We start from the raw sequence: 18,661 nt of genomic DNA, 5'->3' as shown, positions 1-18,661 counted from the left end.
ATAGCTGAAATGTCAGCTTCAAAGGGATGCTACAACTATTTTGTTGTCATCATATACAAGCTGGTAGGCTGAAGAGGATGGTGGGAGGGGGGAGAGGGGAGAGGGGAGAAACCAACCACATTTTAATGCTCCTTGATTAGCTCAATCGTTCCAAACAGCTGCAGTGTGTAAATACTGTGGCTGGCAACCATATTAAATGATTATGAGGTTGCTGGCACCAAACAAAGTGCGTATTTCTCAATCTTGCAGTTTTCTCAGCTCTAGAAAAGTACTCTGTCGCTGAAGGAAATAGAGTAGTACAGCCACATGCGCCAAGGACATTAAACAGGCTGGTTTTCTCTTCTTGGAGAGATAATTAGGCATATACGTTTCAGAGGTAGCTAACCTGTGGTTCTCTCCAGACACTGCTGAACTACAACTCCCATAATCCCAGGTCGCTGGTTAGCCTCAGTGTGTGTGGAGATGAGGGGGATAGTTCCATTGTGCAAGCAAAAATCTTTGCACGAATGGACTGCATTAGGTGAATATTGCACATAACACTTGAGAGTTCCAGAGAGGATTGCCACATAATGTATGTTTTATGAAGTTTAAATATTGTGATTTTTTAATTTTTTGCAAGATTTTTTAATATAGTCATATACCGTCTTCTCAGATGAAGGGCGGCCAAGAGTTGAAACATACATTTCTCACACACCCAAAATAGCCTCCAAAGTAAGCAATTGAGCACCTAATTCATGGACTTTCCCTCCAATTAAATAGGCAAATGCTTTGATGGTTTAATGGCTGCATCCTTAGGTATTTCACATAAATGCTAAAAACGAGTCAAAGAACCAGGGCCAGCGCTTGCATGAGGCAATGTGAAGCAGCTGTATCAGGTGGCAAATTCTGAGGGGTGGGAAGTGGCTAGAAATGTGTGCCCTTTGCCCTGCAGCCCCTAAGCTAGCTTGCTGCCCTGGGGCGCAGTGGAAGACTTTGTGCTGAAGGAATAGTCAACCTGGGGTCTAGTCAAATTTTGTGCACAGAGCGGGAAATACAAGATCTTATCCTTTGCCTCAGGCGGCAAAATGGCTTGGGTCATTTCTGCAAAGAATGGAACAGGACTTGGTCAATCAACCCTAAACAGCCTCAGCCCTGTCTCCATCCCCATTGTTCAGCCTAGACACTGAGCTCTAGCTCTGAGGGCCTTTCTGGTGGTTCCCTCACTGCAAGAAGTGAGGTTACAGGGAATCAGGCAGAGGGCCTTCTCGGTAGTGGCGCCCAGTCTGTGGAATGCCCTTCCCATCAATGCCAAGTAACTACACAACCTTTAGAAGACCTCTGAAGGCAGCCCTGTATAAGGAATTTTTCAATGTTTAATGTTTTATTATGTCTTTATATATGCTGGAAGATACCCAGAGTGGCTGGGGGAACCCAGTCAGATGGGCGGGGTACAAATAATAAAATTATTGTTGTTGTTGTCATTATTATTGGTTGATTGAGATGGCAAGGCATCAAAGACTTTAGAGCACACTGGAAGATTCCATAAGCTGAGAGACACTACTATTATTATTGTGGTGGTTGGGGGGGGGGGGGACATGGGAAGCAAGGAGTCCACGTACTGTTCTGATCCGTGTGCACTCAGACACCCAACCCAAGGTAATCAATGGCCTATTAACTCTCTGGCAAAAGTAATCAGGAATCTGTAATTGATTAATTCTTAGATCCATTAATCAGGCACTTGAAATAAGAACTCATTTTCTAAGTAACCATTAACAGTAACCCTGATCAAATGAGACTTTCACACTGATTTGATTTTTATTTGCAGAGGTCATTGTTTTATTAATGAAAGGAAAATGAACTACAGAAGATAGATTAAAAAGCCTGGAATAGTGTACGGCTGAAACAGCGCAGGATGACAGCAGCGGTGGGAACAAACAGAAGTGGGAATGAAGAGTGCATGAGCACCAAAGGCAGAAATAAGGATATGACAAAACATGAGGACAGAGCTGGGAGGTAGGGAGCGTCGCTCTCTTCCTAATGCACAGAGATACTTCCTGCTCCAACCTAGTGGGAAAACAAACTATCTGTAGGGAGAAAACTCAGTTGCTAACTTTGCTGTGGGTTTGGCCTGGCTCTTAGTGCTGCACTCTTGCTGAACGTCTAGTGCAGGGTGAGGGAACCCTTCTCATCCCAAGGGCCACATTGCTTTCGGAGAAACCTCCCAGGGGCCACGTGGCAGTGGCGGGCAGAGCCTGAGAAATACTACTACTACTAATTATAATAATTTATTTATACCACGCCCATCTGGCTGTGTTTCCCCAGTCATTCTGGGCGGCTCCCACCAGAATATTAAGAACACGATAAAATATCAAAAAATAAAAACTTTCCTAAACAGGGCTGCATTCAGATGTCTTCTAAAAGTCAGATAGTTGTTTATTTCCTTGACATCTGATGGGAGGGGGTTCCACAAAGCGGGCGCCACTACCAAGAAGGCCCTCTGCCTGGTTCCCTGTAACCTCACTTCTCGCAGTGAGGGAACTGCCAGAAGGCCCTTAGAGCTGGACCTTAGTGTCTGGGCTGAACAATTGGGGTAGCCTTCAGCTACACTGAGTGGAGCAACCAAAGTATAATTTACCTTTACAGTCGTACTTCTGAAGTCGAACAGAATCCGTTCGGGTAGTCCATTCAACGTCAAAGTGCAGCCAATTGGAAGCCATGGAAGGCCCGCCGGACATTCGACTTCCAAAAGAATGTTTGAAAACCGGAACACTCAGTTCTGGTTTCCGATCGTTCGGTAGCCAGAACGTTTGACTCCCTAGGTGTTCGGGAGCTGAGGTACGACTGTATACTGTAGGCTGGTTTCTACACACAGTCACACACCCCTCCCTATCTTTCATCCAGGCAAGCAAAAAGCACGATCAGTTTAAGGACATATTCCAGTCAGGCAGAAACATCCAAGGAGGGCATAAAGCGGGGGCAGTGAAGGGTTGTGGCCTGGAGAAAGTCTTAAGGGTCAGGCAGAGATTCCTGGAGGGTTGCATTTGGTCTCTGAGCCTGAGGCTCTCTCACCTTTGGATCTATGCAGTATTTGGGTGGGTAGGAACTAGCTCTTTGACCTAGATCATGGGTAGGCATACTAAGGCCCTGGGGCCGGATCTGGCCCAATCACCTTCTAAATCCGGCTCATGGACGGTCCGAGAATCAGCGTATTTCTACATGAGTAGAATGTGTGCTTATATTTAAAATGTGTCTCCGGGTTATTTGTGGGGTCTGCCTGGTGTTTCTACATGAATAGAATGTGTGCTTTTATTTAAAACGCATCTCTGGGTTATTTGTGGAGTATAGAAATTTGTTCAACCCCCCCCCCCCAAAAAAAATATAGTCCATCCTCCCCACAAGGTCTGAGGGACAGTGGACCGGCCCCCTGCTGAAAAAGTTTGCTGACTCCTGACCTAGATCTAATTCTTCTTCTCCACATTCCAAGCCGAAGTTATCTTCAACCAGTGTGGAACAGAGCTATTCCTATTCAGAACGTTCCACTACAACCACATTATTAAAAATACCTTTTGTATTTGCCTGGTGAATCAGAGATGACCAATGTTATGACAATTAACACCATCCACCGCATGTTTATTCAAACCCTTGCTCATTATTCCTTTCAAGTTTCATCACTCCCATTAGAATTCCATTAGCTGCTTTAAAAACAAAATAAGCAATTTCTAATGCTCAGTACACTTAACTGGCATATTGCGAACTGGTTCCATTCAAATGCTTACTGGGCGGCAACATAGTGAAGGAAACAAGCAAGTTCTCCTGAACCCTTGGCCTACCTGACAGCAAATCAGTATGTTGAGACCCCAGTCGAGGGTCAATCCATGTGTCTAGTGTCCAAACCAAAGCACAGTCCCACAGAAATCATGGAGCATCTAAGCCAAGGCCCATAAGTATGGGCAGCTGAGAAGACACAGCACCTCAGCTCTGCTTCCTTTTGGAATTCCCATGCTGATTGCAGCATCTGGGCTTGATGAGGCATGTGAAGCTCACCTGTTCCAAACCTACTTCCCTCCTTCCAGAGCTAGTGAGTCCCACCTGACCAGCTAGAGAGCTGGGCTGTGGGCCCTTGCCTGCCTCTGATTCCTAGAGCGTCCCTCCTGCTGCTCCTTATGCCTCAGAGGCCACCATGTTCATGGAAACAGGGGGCCCTCTGGTTCTCGTGATGGGTCCTGCTGCTCTGGTTCCTGACCCCCATCTAACCTCTCCTTCCCGATCCCCAGCTTGCCCCAGTGTGCCCCAGTCCTGGCTACACCCCTCACTAGGATCCTCTCCCTCCTCTTTCTCCTCCAGCTATGGAATAGACCCTACATTTTGCCTGCTTGGTGAAAACGCTACTTGCTTGTTCTTTGCAAATCAACAGCAAAAATCAAATCTGTGTACTGCTGCTATGAAATAAGTAGGATCTGATTTAATTTTTTAAGGCTTAAAATAGTCTTTCTTCTCTTTAACATGCCTGATGAACTTGACATTTTCTGATGTCAGCGGCAAGTACCTACTGCATCTTAAGTGTTGCTTCTGACTGTGTAAATCTGCTTGCTAAAACGGGGGTGGGGAGTGGGGAATCTACTCATATTGTGCTCCTCCAAATAGCCAGGGACAAATTGGTTGAACTTGAGGTAACTATTCTGTGGCAGCATCATTTCAGAAGGATGGAAAGGGACTCATAAGATTGAAGCCTACCAAAAACAGGAAGAAAGCTATACTAGAACATCTAGTTTTCTGGATTGTGTTTTGTGAAGAATCCTTTGATCACATGAGTCCTTTGCCTGCAACCTGAATATGTATTGCCCAAATACAGTTTTAACTCTTTAACTGAGAACCAAGGCAGAAGATGCAACGTTTTGTGCAAATACAGGGGTACCTCCGGTTGCGGACAGGATCCGTTCTGGAGGTCCGGTCGGATCCCGACGTTTCTACAACCTGAGGACTGCTTCTGCGCATACGCAGACCGCTTCTGCGCATGCACATGGGATGAAACCCGGTAAAATTCTTCTGGGTTTGCCACACGCACATCCCGAAGTTTGCATAACCAGAGGGTTACATAACGGAGGTACGACTGTACATCCAGTCTCCTGCCCATCTTTATTACACCCAAATTTGAATTTTCACGGCTCTCCTTTTTGGCAAGCAAACACTGTTGGGGTAATTTGTCCAAAGGGTGCTGCAAATGTTCTATTTTTCATGAAATAGAATATATAGAGGAACAGGAAGCACAAGCCTACATGTCCTTGTTTATAGTTTTCTTGGGTTTTTTTGGAGTGGCTTCACATGTGATGATACTGCAAATGGAACAAGTTGCTTTAAAAAAAAAAAGTGATAGATGTGTCCGGTTCAGAGCTTTCTGAGTTTTAACACTGGAACCAGCTGTCAAGATCGGGATTTAGAGCAGCTTAGCACCATAGTCAGCTGTTCATGCCAGCGCTCAGACTTGAAACATGCAAACATTCAAGAAAACAGGAGTGCACAGCTCAGTGCTAACCCACATGCTTTTCGTAGAAGGCCTCCTAATCAAAATCTCAGCTTCTCCAGCTAAAGGATAAAATAGAACAGAGTTGGGAAACCGTAAGACATGAAAAGCCAAAACTAGTCAGCACCAACCACATTAGATCAGACAGACCATTGGTTGGATTCAGTAGGAGTCATCGTAGACGACTAATCAGGAAAAAACCCCAAACATGGCCTGCCTTTCTTTGGGACTTCTGATGCTGCAGAACACAAATGGTGGGTAAATCTCTTTTGAATGTTCTTTTCTTGCCTAGAAAAAAGCCAGCACTTGGAAGAGAAATCTGGGCTAGGGCCTCTCTTTATTCACACAGCCCAACGTTCTAGAGCAGTGTTTCACAACCTTGAGCCCCCCATATGTTGTTAAGCAGGCTTCCTCAAACTTGGCCCTCCAGATGTTTTGAGACTACAATTCCCATCATCCCTGACCACTGGTCCTGCTAGCTAGGGATCATGGGAGTTGTAGGCCAAAAACATCTGGAAGGCTGACTTTGAGGAAGCCTATGGTTAAGAGTACAACTGCCATCATTCCTAGTCAGCAGGACCAGTGGTCATATGATGGAGTTGTAGCCTAACAACATCTGGGGACACATGGTACTGTCTACAACAGGGATGGGGAATCTGCGGCTCTTTCAGGTGTTGCTGGACTCCCCAAATCCTTGGCCACTGCATACTAGCTGGAGGGAAGGTAGTTGAAGTCCAACATCTGGAGAGCCACAGGTTCATCCTTGGTCTAGAAAGTCCTGGATCTCATGCCTTTTCTTTAAAACAGATAATCTGACCTTGAGACAGGGGGTGATTTCTAGGCAAGATTTAGCCCTATCTTCCATGTTCGTATGAGTAGAGTTGGCTGTTCCAGACAGGGTCAGACTCTCTCTGAAGGACCAGACTTGGAGCTTGAGGGTTCATCTGGGCTTTCCTCTGCCAGTAGCCAGACTGCTGATAGGCATTAGTTAGCATGAGGCTCTTAATCTCAGAGTTGGGGGTTCAAGCCTCTCGTTGGGCAAAAGATGATTCTTGTGGTCCCTTCCAACTCTACAATTTTATGATTCTAAGTAGCCTGACCAGTATTAGCACAACTGCAGTGGCTGCCTATACATTTCTGGACCCAATTCAAGATAGAGAGATTTCTAAAGCTTTAAATGGCTCAGGATCCAGACTACCTGACTGACCATCTCTCCCAACAAGAACATATCCAGGCCTTATGAGCACCATCTGAAACCCCATGCCCCCTCCAAGGGAGTCTGGGAGAATGACAACAAGGGAGAGGGTCAGTTTTGTTGTGGTCTCCCCTTGTCTGTGGAATGTGAGGTCTGTCTGGTGCCAATACTGACATCTTTTTGGCCTCCAGTCAAGACTTTTCACCCAGGCATTTGATGAAATGTGAAGTTTTAAACCTCATTTGCATGTCACCTAAAGACTGCCCTGTGTCAGGCAACTAACAAATAAAATTTGCAAAATGAGAGTCACCCGCCCCAGACATTGCTAAAACAGGTAGGTGTGCCCGTTACTGACTTCCAAGCATATTTCTCTTTTTAAGATATTCCTGGATTATAGCTGCCTCCCTTCAGATTGCTTCCCCTTCTGCATTAATGCAATCGCCCTGGTGTTTTCTAGTCATGCTGGTTGAATCGTGTTTATAGCTACAGGGACACTAATTGTATTCTGTTCTGGCCACTGTGCCCTCTCCACAGGTTAATAAGTTCACCATTCATACGTGCTCGCTGCTTTTGAACGCTGTGATAAGTGTGTTTTCCTCCAGGAGTGTTAATTAGCTGCCTTTGAAGGTGCATTATTTCCCTCCTCTCCAGGCTTACATAGTTGCTTTTAGGTGCTGCAGTTTATGAGGCGTATGCAAAAGAAGTACTGGAATGAAGCTAGGGTTTGCCAGGCCATAGCAACCTGCAGAGCACCTATCACCTTCCACAGAAAAATGTGGGGGGCCATGATTTGGCTCGTCCCCTGTCTGATTTCCTCCTTGTCCCGAATAGAGAAAGGAAGGAAGGGAGGGAGGGAGGGAGGGAGGGAGGGAGGGAGGAAGGAAGGAAGGAAGGAAGGAAGGAAGGAAGGAAGGAAGGAAGGAAAGCAGGCAGCTTGAGTGAATAGACCTAGTGGAAGTGGCTGTATTTACTTCCAGTGCTGCTAAAAGACCACAACTTCTCTTTGGGCTGCAATTTGGTAGTCACAGTGCATCTTGAGATTATTAGTCCCTCCAAACGGCCCCTGGCAATCCCAGCAAATTTTATTGGAGATCTATTAACTACAAATCTAGGGACGCGGGTGGCGCTGTGGGTAAAACCTCAGTGCCTAGGACTTGCCGATCGCATGGTCGGCGGTTCGAATCCCCGCGGCGGGGTGAGCTCCCGTCGTTTGGTCCCAGCGCCTGCCAACCTAGCAGTTCGAAAGCACCCCCGGGTGCAAGTAGATAAATAGGGACCGCTTACCAGCGGGAAGGTAAACGGTGTTTCCGTGTGCGGCTCTGGCTCGCCAGAAGCAGCTTAGTCATGCTGGCCACATGACCCGGAAGTGTCTCCGGACAGCGCTGGCCCCCGGCCTCTTGAGTGAGATGGGCGCACAACCCTAGAGTCTGGCAAGACTGGCCCGTATGGGCAGGGGTACCTTTACCTTTTATTAACTACAAAAAACAACACTGATGCTTTCAGGATATTCACATTTGTCGCTCTAATAGGAATTTTGTACCCAAAGAAAGAATAACTTGTACTGTTTTGCTATGCTACCCTGGGGCAAAAAGCATGTTTTTTGTTTCTGGTGGTGTTTTTTTAAAATATAAAAAAGAAGCTTGAAGATGATTCCGGTTCTGCAGAGGGTTGGACTACATGAGCCTTGGGATCCCTTCCAACTCTACAATTCTATTATTCTATGTGCTTGGATAGCACAGCCTGAGTAGCTCAGTCAATAGGGCGTGTGGCTCTTAATCTCAGGGTCATGGGTTTGAGCCCCACATTGGACAAAAGATTCCTGCATTGCAGGAGGTTGGACTAGGTGATCCTTGTAGTCCCTTCCAATTCTATGACTCTGTGGAAAGTGGAAAGGGCAGAAGAATGAACGAAGTCCTACTAAGTTCAGTGGAACGTACTTCCTGGTAAGCATATGGAGCCCTAGGTAGCTGGAAGAGACTATTCTCTTGTCAGGATAAAATATATGAGCCAATTCTCCAGAGTCAAGAAATGCATGATTCACAGTATTGCAAAACAGCTTACAGTATGCACACATACACAGAGATACTCACAATGTGAATTGAGGTGACAACACAATCTGCTCATGACTCAGGATTTGGTACCATCAAGAAATACCCTGTAAATAACATGACACTAAGATCCAAGTTCATAATAGGTTTACTAGATATAGTTAACACATTTTTCTAAGTAAAAAGAAGAAATCTGTATTTTATATTTTAGCAGGTGAAACATTTAGCAGTCTCCCCACCTCCACTAAGGTGCTATTAGGATGCACCACTGAAAAAAACTTACTTTCGAGTAGATATGAATGCACAGAATTGAATTCATTGCCGCACAATCTGAAACTCTGATCAAACCTTATAATGAAATTATTATTGCCTATTAAGCGTTATAAAGGGACATGGGTGGCGCTGTGGGTTAAACCAGAGCCTAGGGCTTGCCGATCATAAGGTCGGCGGTTTGAATCCCCGCGACGGGGTGAGCTCCCGTTGCTCGGTCCCTGCTCCTGCCAACCTAGCAGTTTGAAAGCACATCAAGGTACAAGTAGATAAATAGGTACCACTCCGGTGGGAAGGTATACGGTGTTTCCATGCGCTGCTCTGGTTCACCAGAAGCGGCTTAGTCATGTTGGCCACATGACCCGGAAGCTGTACGCCGGCTCCCTCAGCCAATAAAGTGAGATGAGCGCCATAACCCCAGAGTCGGCCACGACTGGACCTAATGGTCAGGGGTCCCTTTACCTTTACCTATTAAGCGTTATGGATATAGAACACGTGCTTGTGAAAAAGGACATAGCTCAGGAGATCAACTCTTTTAGGGTTCCCCCCAGAAAAGTTGTTGTTGTTGTTATTACAAAGCTTGGGGCTCCCCCACCCCTGCTAATACATCCGTCTTGTGCATTTGTGGTGCCATTTTGACTACACAAGCGGTGGAACTCAAACCAGAAAATTGGAAAATAGAAGGAATCTTTCTGCAGTTGTCTTCAGATCCAAGTGCAACGTTTTAACTCCCCAAAGAGGACAGTCCATTCTTGACACTGTTTTCGCTCTTAAAAACAAGAAACACCAGTGTGCAAACACACACACAACGTGCATGGTACAACTTAGCACAATTGTACAGACAATAGTTGGCTGCATAATACAGCACAAATGGATCCAAGACATCCAGATTAAAAGCAGACAGCTGTTTAGTCTTGTTTGCTTACTATAAAAGTATCTTGGGTATCTATTCCTTGTTCCCCAATTAATGTTAAAAATCTATACTTTTATACCAGACATTTCCCTGAGGCTGAATATCTACTACTAAGTCTCATGCCTGAAATATCTAATTTCCAGTGAGTGGAATAAAGTTGCTTACCTTATTATTTTCTCACTATATGAGAGCTGCAAGATTTCATTAAAGCAGTAAGGTGACACCCGAGTGTTTTACCCAAGGCGCAAGAGATGAACCAGATCTAGGCCACGTACTAAAATATTTCTTCATTCTGGGTGCTTATTCCTTTTGCCTATTGCTTCTAATAATTGAAAAACTTCCAATTGACTGTAAAATTTTGGGAGGATCTAGAAGATGATCTGACATTTCACTGAAAAAGCTATATACAGCAAGTAAACAGTTGCTTACCTTTAACAGTTCCCCTGCCAGAGGGAGATTCTTCAATGAGCTTTTTACTGGGATGTACATCAAGTTTAGGATTTTGGTTGGGTAAGTTATGAACAATGAGTCCCTCAATCTTTCGCCTTAAACTAGAGATGGGGAATCTTCTTCAGGCCTTTGAGGCAACCTTCCAAGGACTACATGCTGTTGGTGTGTTGGCAGAGAGGTAAAGTGACCTTTGTGCAGTAGGCTTTCTTCCTGCTTGCCTCCAACCCTATCTTTCACCCAGGCATGCAAGAAGCATTATCAGAACTCAAGGATATAATGCAGCTGGGCAAAGTCCTGAGAGTCGGACAGAGGGGCCTGGAGGACTACGTTTTGCTACTGAACCTGGGGTACCCTATCCCTGCCCTAAACCTTATATTTCAAAAGTGTACCAGAGGGCAGAACTGAGCTTCCCCTTGCATCTACTTTAAGCTCCTCTGCAATCTGCTATCTTGACAATATCTATTTCTACACCAATCATGATGCAGAAACGACCACCTGCCTATCAGAGCCTTGTCCATCCTGCCTTTTTAAAGCTAGCCAAGAGCGGGGTGACAAAATGGGTCCACAGGTGCGGTAAACCTATCTTTGTGTGACATAGGGTTGCATGCTGCCCTTAAAGAGGAACTAGGTAAAGGTAAAGGGACTCCCTGACCATTGGGTCCAGGCGCGGGCGACTCTGGGGTTGCGGCGCTCATCTCGCTTTATTGGCCAAGGGAGCTGGTGTACAGCTTCTGGGTCATGTGGCCAGCATAACTGAGCCACTTCTGGCGAACCAGAGCAGCACACAAAAACACTGTTTACCTTCCCGCCGGAGCAGTACCTATTTATCTACTTGCACTTTGATGTGCTTTCGAACTGCTAGGTTGGCAGGAGCAGGGACCGAGCAACGGGAGCTCACCCCGTCACAGGGATTCGAACCGCTGACCTTCTGATCGGCAAGCCCTAGGCTCAGTGGTTTAACCCACAGCGCCACCTGCGTCTCTAAGACAGGAATTAGTCCACCCTTAAAAATCCCACACTTGACCCAGCGGAGTGTAATTTGCTGTAATAACTGGACCCAGTCATGAATGCCCCTTTCTTGGCAAAGGTGGTGGAGAAGGTGGTTGTGGAGCAACTGAAGATATTCCTGGATGAGGCTGGTAATTACAATCTGATGGTTGCCCTGATGGATGACCGTTATCATGTGAGACAAAAGTAGGGCAACCCTGCTACTTCTGTTCAATCTCTCAGCAGTTTTTGATACCATTGACCATAGTATCTTCCTGCACTAGCTCAGTTGGATTGGTATCAAAGGCACCGTATTATAATGGCTCCATTCTTATCTTCAGGCCCATGTTCAGAAAGGAGAAATGGGTGAGGGCTCATCTGCTGCCTGGGATTTCTTCCAACAGGTTCCACAGGCAACTATTCTTCCAGCAATGCCATTTAACATATATATGAAGCTGTTGGTGGTTGTCTTTAGGAGTTTTGGAGGAAGGTGTCATATATATGATGTCAGAGACATACACATCATAATGACATCAGGATAAAGGAAAAGTTAATCTAGATCTTGTAGGCAGAGGTGACTCAGCAAGGATAAATGTTCTCTGTAATGTCTGTTTTGGCACAGAGACTTTGGTAGGGATCCAAAGACAGATTGACATATATGGAACCCAATGTTAGCAGAGATGGAGTTTCTCCCTGACATCAATGTCAAGTGAATGATCCAAACTCTAAACACTGCCCAATGCTTAATTCAATGTGTAAGAACTCATTGTATGGATTTGTATGCATGAACCTGAATCGAGGCTTCCAATTCTATACAAAAAGAGATCCAATAACGAATTCTAGTAAATGCCAGATATATGACTAATAATGTTCAAGTGCTTATTAGAAATTTGATAGATGTTCAGAAATATGTTGCTGTTGCACAGAAAAACACCCTCCGAATAATGTGCAACTCCAAAATGAAAAATTTGATGCAATTACTAATCAGGAAAAATGATTCTAATAAATCATTCAACGGTACATTTGCTCTTCATCAACTAAACCCATGGTATCTGAAGTTATTTACATTTTTAAAAAGCTCACCTGGCTTTGCAAATGACATTCACATCATTTGCATGTCACCTGACAAAGGCATCGTACCAATGCTTATTAATTTTGTGAACTTTTAACAGACCCATAATGAACAAAATGAAGAGATGAGTCACTCAATGTCAACAACTAAAAACTTTAAAAAAACACTGTCATCTTATAACTCCTGCTTTAAAGCAAGGATTAGTAAATTGTAGCCACTGAGATATTTTTCTACAAGCCAGTTTGGGTTTGCAAAAATTCTCAAAATCCCAGCTTTCCTGGAAAACGAAAAATGTACTGTTCTAGCCAACCTTGTTCTTAAATACCAAGAAAGCTTAATGTTGAACTTAATGGAAAAAATTCTAACGTAAGACATTTTGTTCCTGAAGCATCAGGAATAAAAAAGACATGTTGAAGGAAGCCAAAATCCTCTTCTTTTCAATCCTCAAGTCCATCTCTCCAGATCTGGCAAGGTATGTTTCAAGTTTCACACTTCTGAGAGTGACTTGTATGACAAAAATATTGCAGAGTAAATATAATGGGTTCACCAGCAAATCAGATGCTGTAAAGTTAAGATGCCCTTTATGTGGGTGCAAAGATTCATTCCTGTCTAGTGCGACTTTTAGCTTTTTTCCTAAAGCAGCTATACTCATCTCTGGCATAAAAGTGTGTGGAAGCTGCATTGCATGGTAGTGAACATCTTTTGTACTCTGCTTCTTGCACTATAATGTCCGTTTTTGTATTGTAAGCTGCCTAGAGATTTTCCAAAGATCAGGAGGAATAAAATGTCTAAAACAACACAAGCACACAACTTAACACACATGTATTTAGATGTGAGGATTGAGGTTACACACACACTTTTTGTTACTGCAAGGGAGGGTTCTCTTCACTATTGGTAGAATACTTGGCCTATCTGTCTCCTAATCTGTGTACTCTGAGATCAAGCAGGACCAGAACCTACAACGTGTTAATGTTGTCACGCAAGTAAGCAGCAATTAAATGTAATGAGTCTGTGCTGTGTTGTTTTCACTGTAATGAAACATGGCCTATTAACAAAGTACATGGAATTAAGATATCAAGGTCCAAATTATCAACATATTGTGACCAATATACAGATGATGGCTGAAAATCAGCAGACCAGTCCAAGGTAGACCCTACTGAAATCAATAAGCAACTATCATTGATACGTGTGTTTTAAACACGGGTGATGTTATCCTAAAGAACATGAAGTTCAAAGTAATCTGGAATACTGAACTGTTCAGCTGAAGTTAAATGGAAGAAATGTGTAGTGGCATTTATAGTTTGAACATATAGGAAGTTAAGTGTGTATCTGATGCCAGTTTTTTTCTGAAAAAGTCGGACTAATCTTTTCAGCACTGTTTAAAGCATGGTGTTGATGACGTGTCCCCGCAACCATTTCCTTCCATCCCCCTCCCACGCCTTCTTTGTATCTTGAACACAGCCATTGCTAAATTTCTGTATGAGCACGTTGGCTATTTTGCTTTGAGCCCATGAAGGTTATCTTATGATTAGTGGAAATTTGTTTAGCAGACACAGAAAATGGAAGATGAAACTGCAGCAAAAGCATGGCAAACCTGAAAGGTCAATTAGTGCATAAATCTATTTAAAAAACAGAAAAGATAGAACTTACAAGCTACAATAAAAGTTATGTCTTTAAAGCTGTAGGTTATATAACAGGGTGGGAAATGTTTAATATCGATTTTCATATGTGCTTCAACAAAGCATTTACAATCTTAAATTGGTGAAATATATACACTTTAAGAGATGCTACATTTTCCGTAGCATTTGATTTTCATATTGTATAAATCCAGACAATTATAAAAATCAGATTATTATGCTTTTCCCACCCTGGCAGAGAATAAACATGAATTCAGAAGCACAGTGGAAGTGGAAAACAAAGAAGAAAAGAGAGAAAAGGCAGCAGAGAAAGACAGAAGAGGTGAATACAGAGCTACAGAAGTGTTTATTGAGCATGCTACAGAGGCAAGCAGCGTACACATAAGAAGAAATTAAACAACCATCAAACCTCCCAACTTTGTTAGAAAATTAATTTTTAATTGTGCCGCTTTCAAACTATACTGAAATATTACATTTCTAAAGATGTAAAAACTCAACTAATAGAAAATATACATGACCTTTTTCTACATAGATAACAGAATCTATGACTCTTGGAACTAAGTACATCAATTGCAAAAAGTATTGGTCATTTGAACAGAATCAAGACAACAGTTCGGACTGACAGAGGAACTGCTTTCAAATTAATTAATTTTTCCTGTAGATTCTGAGTCATGTTTATAGTAAAGTCAGATCCATTTCTAGATACAAAATATTTTGAAGAGATTTATTAAAACTGAATATTACAATGCAAGGTAAATTAAGACTAAAGGCACATAAACTTTGGTCCCACCTGGTTGTCAGTTTTGTTTTTGTTTTTGTTTTATAAAGAAAACTGCCACAAAAATTATTAATCTTCCTGCAAAAGTTTGCAATACACTTTCTTCATCCTTGAAATACATGCACCAACTCCTGAACTAGCTAGACCGGTCTGCACATGCTCAGAAATCCACAACCATATTTCAAATTGTAATTACTAACTAAAAATGGCAATATATATTTAAATGCACATAAGTCATGTCAACTTCAAAAAACATCTACAAAAAATATTCAGCCACAAACAAGACATTACTTAGTGCCAACATTTATATGATACGCCCCCAGAGTGTGTGTACAAAAAAGGTTAAGACTTAACAATGCTTTCCCCACAGAGGCTCAAAGCCCGAGGGGTAAAACAAACTAACTAACAAACCCCAAACAAAATAATCATCCTGTCTTTAAAAGAAATTATTTCTCTGCATCTTGTTAACTTTGACTTATGCCTATATCCTTGAACAAACTAAATCTGGAATACACAAGGCCATTTTACTTAATTAAAAAAGAAACAGACAAGAGAGAAGCACAAGTCAAATGTGCTGCATCTCTCTTAAAGTAACGCAACATATTTCATTAAAAAAAAAGATTCATGAAAGCCAATAAATTCCAAGCAGGAGAAACAATGCTTAACCCTTTTTACACACTCCTGCCTAATACACATTTGGCATAATCCTGCAAAAGTTAGGTGCAGCGATGTCCCTCTGAAATCAATGCTTTACAAATCAATAGATTTCAATGGGATGTAGGCAAACCTAATGTTTACTGGATTGCACCCATTAATTCCCATGTAACAATGTGCCCCAGACAACCAATTTTTTAAACTAGTAAATGCAATTCTAGCAACTCTAGGTTTTCCTTTTTTAAGGCACGTATGTTAACTAAGTTGAAAAACTATGGGATTTCCTCAGAATCCCTTTTTAAACAAAATCCTTTCATAAACATATGCAAAACCAGCAGATAATACCACTGCTTCTTCCTTGTAAATCCTTTTTTGTTTTCATTTATACATAAACAATCAAGGAATGGTAACAGCATGAAAAACAGATGTCCATCTCTGGTCCCCGCTTTCCCGAACAGTCATAGATGACAACACTAAACAACGTGATACAACCTTATTATTTTGATCTCGCACTTCAAATGGTTGATTTGGAAAAAGAAACTCTCAGATGATGATTTTCTCCAAGATTGTAATTATGCAGATCAATCAAAGCCTGGATAGCTTCTTCTACTGTTGACATCTGAAGAAGAGCCATCTTGTGATCTCTTCTGGAACAAAGCAATAAAATTAGATACCAAAGCAGCACTAGAAAATTGTAACATAAACCTTGTTCTTACCAAAGGCAGCTGTTCTCTCGTTTTAAATGAAGTTTCAAAGAAAACATGCTTACTGAAAAAATTTAAATGCTTTCACAGTTCCCCCAGTATTAGCAAACAGCATGCGTAGGTCATCTTCGGATACTGATGGTCTAAACAAAAAGGGGGACAAAGGGGAGAAGAGAGAGACGATTAGAAGCTAAGGTCTGGATCTTGTATGAATCTTTCAGTCGTGTTCCGCACACTTACGGGATATTGGATAAATGAAGAGTTGCAGATGGAGGGAAAATATTCTGAAAGTTTTTTGACCCAGGCTTCTTGAAGCGATGAAGAGGTGAATTGCCAAAGTCTTTAGTCAGTCCTTGGTCATCAAGCCCTTCTCGAGGTAGCTGAACTGTCTGGTGTTTGGAAAGAGTCACGCGAATAATCTTTCCATACATTTTCTGTCCGTTCAGATGGCTCATGGCTGGAAAACAAAACCAATTACTCATTTCAGCATTTCTTCTATTGAATTCAGTAGTGTAATTTCTAATCTGTTCAGTGTTTGGGGTGTAGCATTTGATGGCAATTTTCTTTCGATAAATTGACAAATTTAGCTATTATTGCTATCTGGAAATCTTTCAGTCTAAATTTTACTGACAGCTAATCTAAAAGCTGTGCTCATATTGCAAATGTGCCCAGCAAAGCAATAAACAAATTACTTTTTCATACGTTGCCAGACTCTAGTTAGTTATTATTATGGTCACCGAATTAATACAAATTATGATTTCAATAGGGCTTTATTTTCTTCAGACGTATGTTAAGTTTATGGGCAAGGATCCAAAAGGCCATACACATTGAGCTCCACATGCACCAGGTTTTTCAAGACCCTCACACCCACCCACCCCCCTTCCCAAAAGCTATGCCTTAAGATGCAGTTATATTTGATGTGACTAGGGAGATATATAAGGAAGGGAGAAAGCCTCAACTTTCCACCTGTGCAAGCAAGGAAGCATTTTATGTGTACACAGGGCTCTTTGGATCCCAACCATGGTATTCACAAAAGGAGCTCGTGTTAATAACAAGGAACTCTCTGGCCTAGCAAGTCACTGAAAAGCAAGGGGAACTTCAGGATCAGATTTCCAAAGCAGTGTAAGAAGTTGTGATCTGAGGGAAAAAACATTCTTCCTACACAATCTCAGATTTTAGAAAGATTAGAAGCAAACGCTGAAATTTAAACATGACTTGAAGGACACCGAAAACTAACGTTTAAGTGGCAAATAAGAGAGAGGAAAAACCCACTAATCTCACCGAGCTGTGATTGGTTTCCATCAGCCATCTGTATAAGAGCACTGTCTTTCTTATTGTATAAAATCTTCACACGCTGCACATCCCCATAAACACCTTTTTAGAATCAGAGAAGTAAATCCAAAAGAAACAACGTTTTTAAGGATAGCTGAATAGCACATTTTGACATATCAATGAAACATTCAGAACATGTCTCTCACTTCTCCCAACATTCACGCAAATGAATAAAGAAGAACAAGATTTTGAATAGGTGAATTTTGAAAAAGAAGACATTTTTTGATAAACCCTCAAAGCTATGTGAATGATATTAAATTAAAGATCATGCAAAATAAAAAAGCATGCATTAAAAGAAAAATTTGCATCTATGGAGAGCTTTAAAAAACAGCAAAAGAAAAATAGCAAAAGATTTACTATTCAACTTTAAAGCCAAAGTGCTAGCTACAAATAAGAATTAAGGTGAAACAAATAATTAAATCAATAATAAAAGTATAGTGCTAACGATAACATACCGAAGAGGGTAAACAGACTTTGGGGCGTAACCATCTTTAGAAGGAGAGAAGAGCAAGCAGCATAAGACAAGAAGAGAGAAGAGTCGAGGAAGAGCGGAGATGAACAGATCATCCATAACGAAGGGTGGTTCCCGCAGAATGGTGAGGTGGTCATGGATCATGGTTCAAGGCGGTTAATTGGGGCAAGTTGGTCCGAGGAACATTTTGTTCAAGCACAGAAGCATGAACATAGGGGAATGGAGACAGGGGGTGTAGACAAGGTAGGCAGAGGAGAAGACAGGGAAGGGTGTGGGAATTTGGGAAGAGACAGGGAAGGGGTAGGTGAGAACAAAGGGAGAAGGATGAAATGGGGAAGGGAAACAGCAATGCAGAAGAAAAATAAGGAAGTGGGGAACAAAAAAAAATAAAATATAGGTCAGTACATAGGAAATGCAGGAATTTGGTCAGAAAATGGTTGGTTTATGTATTGTACAAGAAAACTGAGTAAAATGTAGTCACCCAAGACAAAATATGGGTAAAGTACATCCATATCAAACAGTAAATTACGTCTCATCTGAATGTGAAAAGAAAAGAAAAATCCATGCAATAGAAACTTAAAACAAAAACAAAAACAAGCCCAACTCTAAACTTTAACTGCATAAGCATGGCTGGTTATGAAATGCAGGC

General features: G+C 42.3%; 1 protein-coding gene across 7 annotated transcripts in view; it reads right to left on the bottom strand.

Annotated features, from left to right (window-relative positions):
• Window positions 1-14,489: 14,489 nt before the first annotated feature.
• Window positions 14,490-18,661, bottom strand: part of PTBP2 (polypyrimidine tract binding protein 2) — a 53,547-nt gene continuing 49,375 nt past the window's right edge. For 4 of the 7 annotated variants that reach the window (XM_028732751.2, XM_077928463.1, XM_028732747.2 and 1 more), the window contains 5 exons: window positions 17,996-18,029; window positions 17,490-17,582; window positions 16,449-16,665; window positions 16,274-16,351; window positions 14,490-16,151 (listed from right to left, as the gene is read on the bottom strand). In XM_028732751.2, coding sequence (XP_028588584.1) covers window positions 16,019-16,151; window positions 16,274-16,351; window positions 16,449-16,665; window positions 17,490-17,582; window positions 17,996-18,029 — 555 coding nt within the window. In that variant the 3' untranslated portion in view covers window positions 14,490-16,018. Of the gene's footprint in view, window positions 16,152-16,273; window positions 16,352-16,448; window positions 16,666-17,489; window positions 17,583-17,995; window positions 18,030-18,661 lie in introns of those variants that run through there. The other 3 variants (XM_028732748.2, XM_028732750.2, XR_003707148.2) reach the window with 2 other exon arrangements.

Source organism: Podarcis muralis, chromosome 5 (assembly GCF_964188315.1).
Source record: "Podarcis muralis chromosome 5, rPodMur119.hap1.1, whole genome shotgun sequence".
Taxonomy (NCBI): Eukaryota; Metazoa; Chordata; class Lepidosauria; order Squamata; family Lacertidae; genus Podarcis; species Podarcis muralis.
This window is presented reverse-complemented; position numbering and strand designations above follow the sequence as displayed.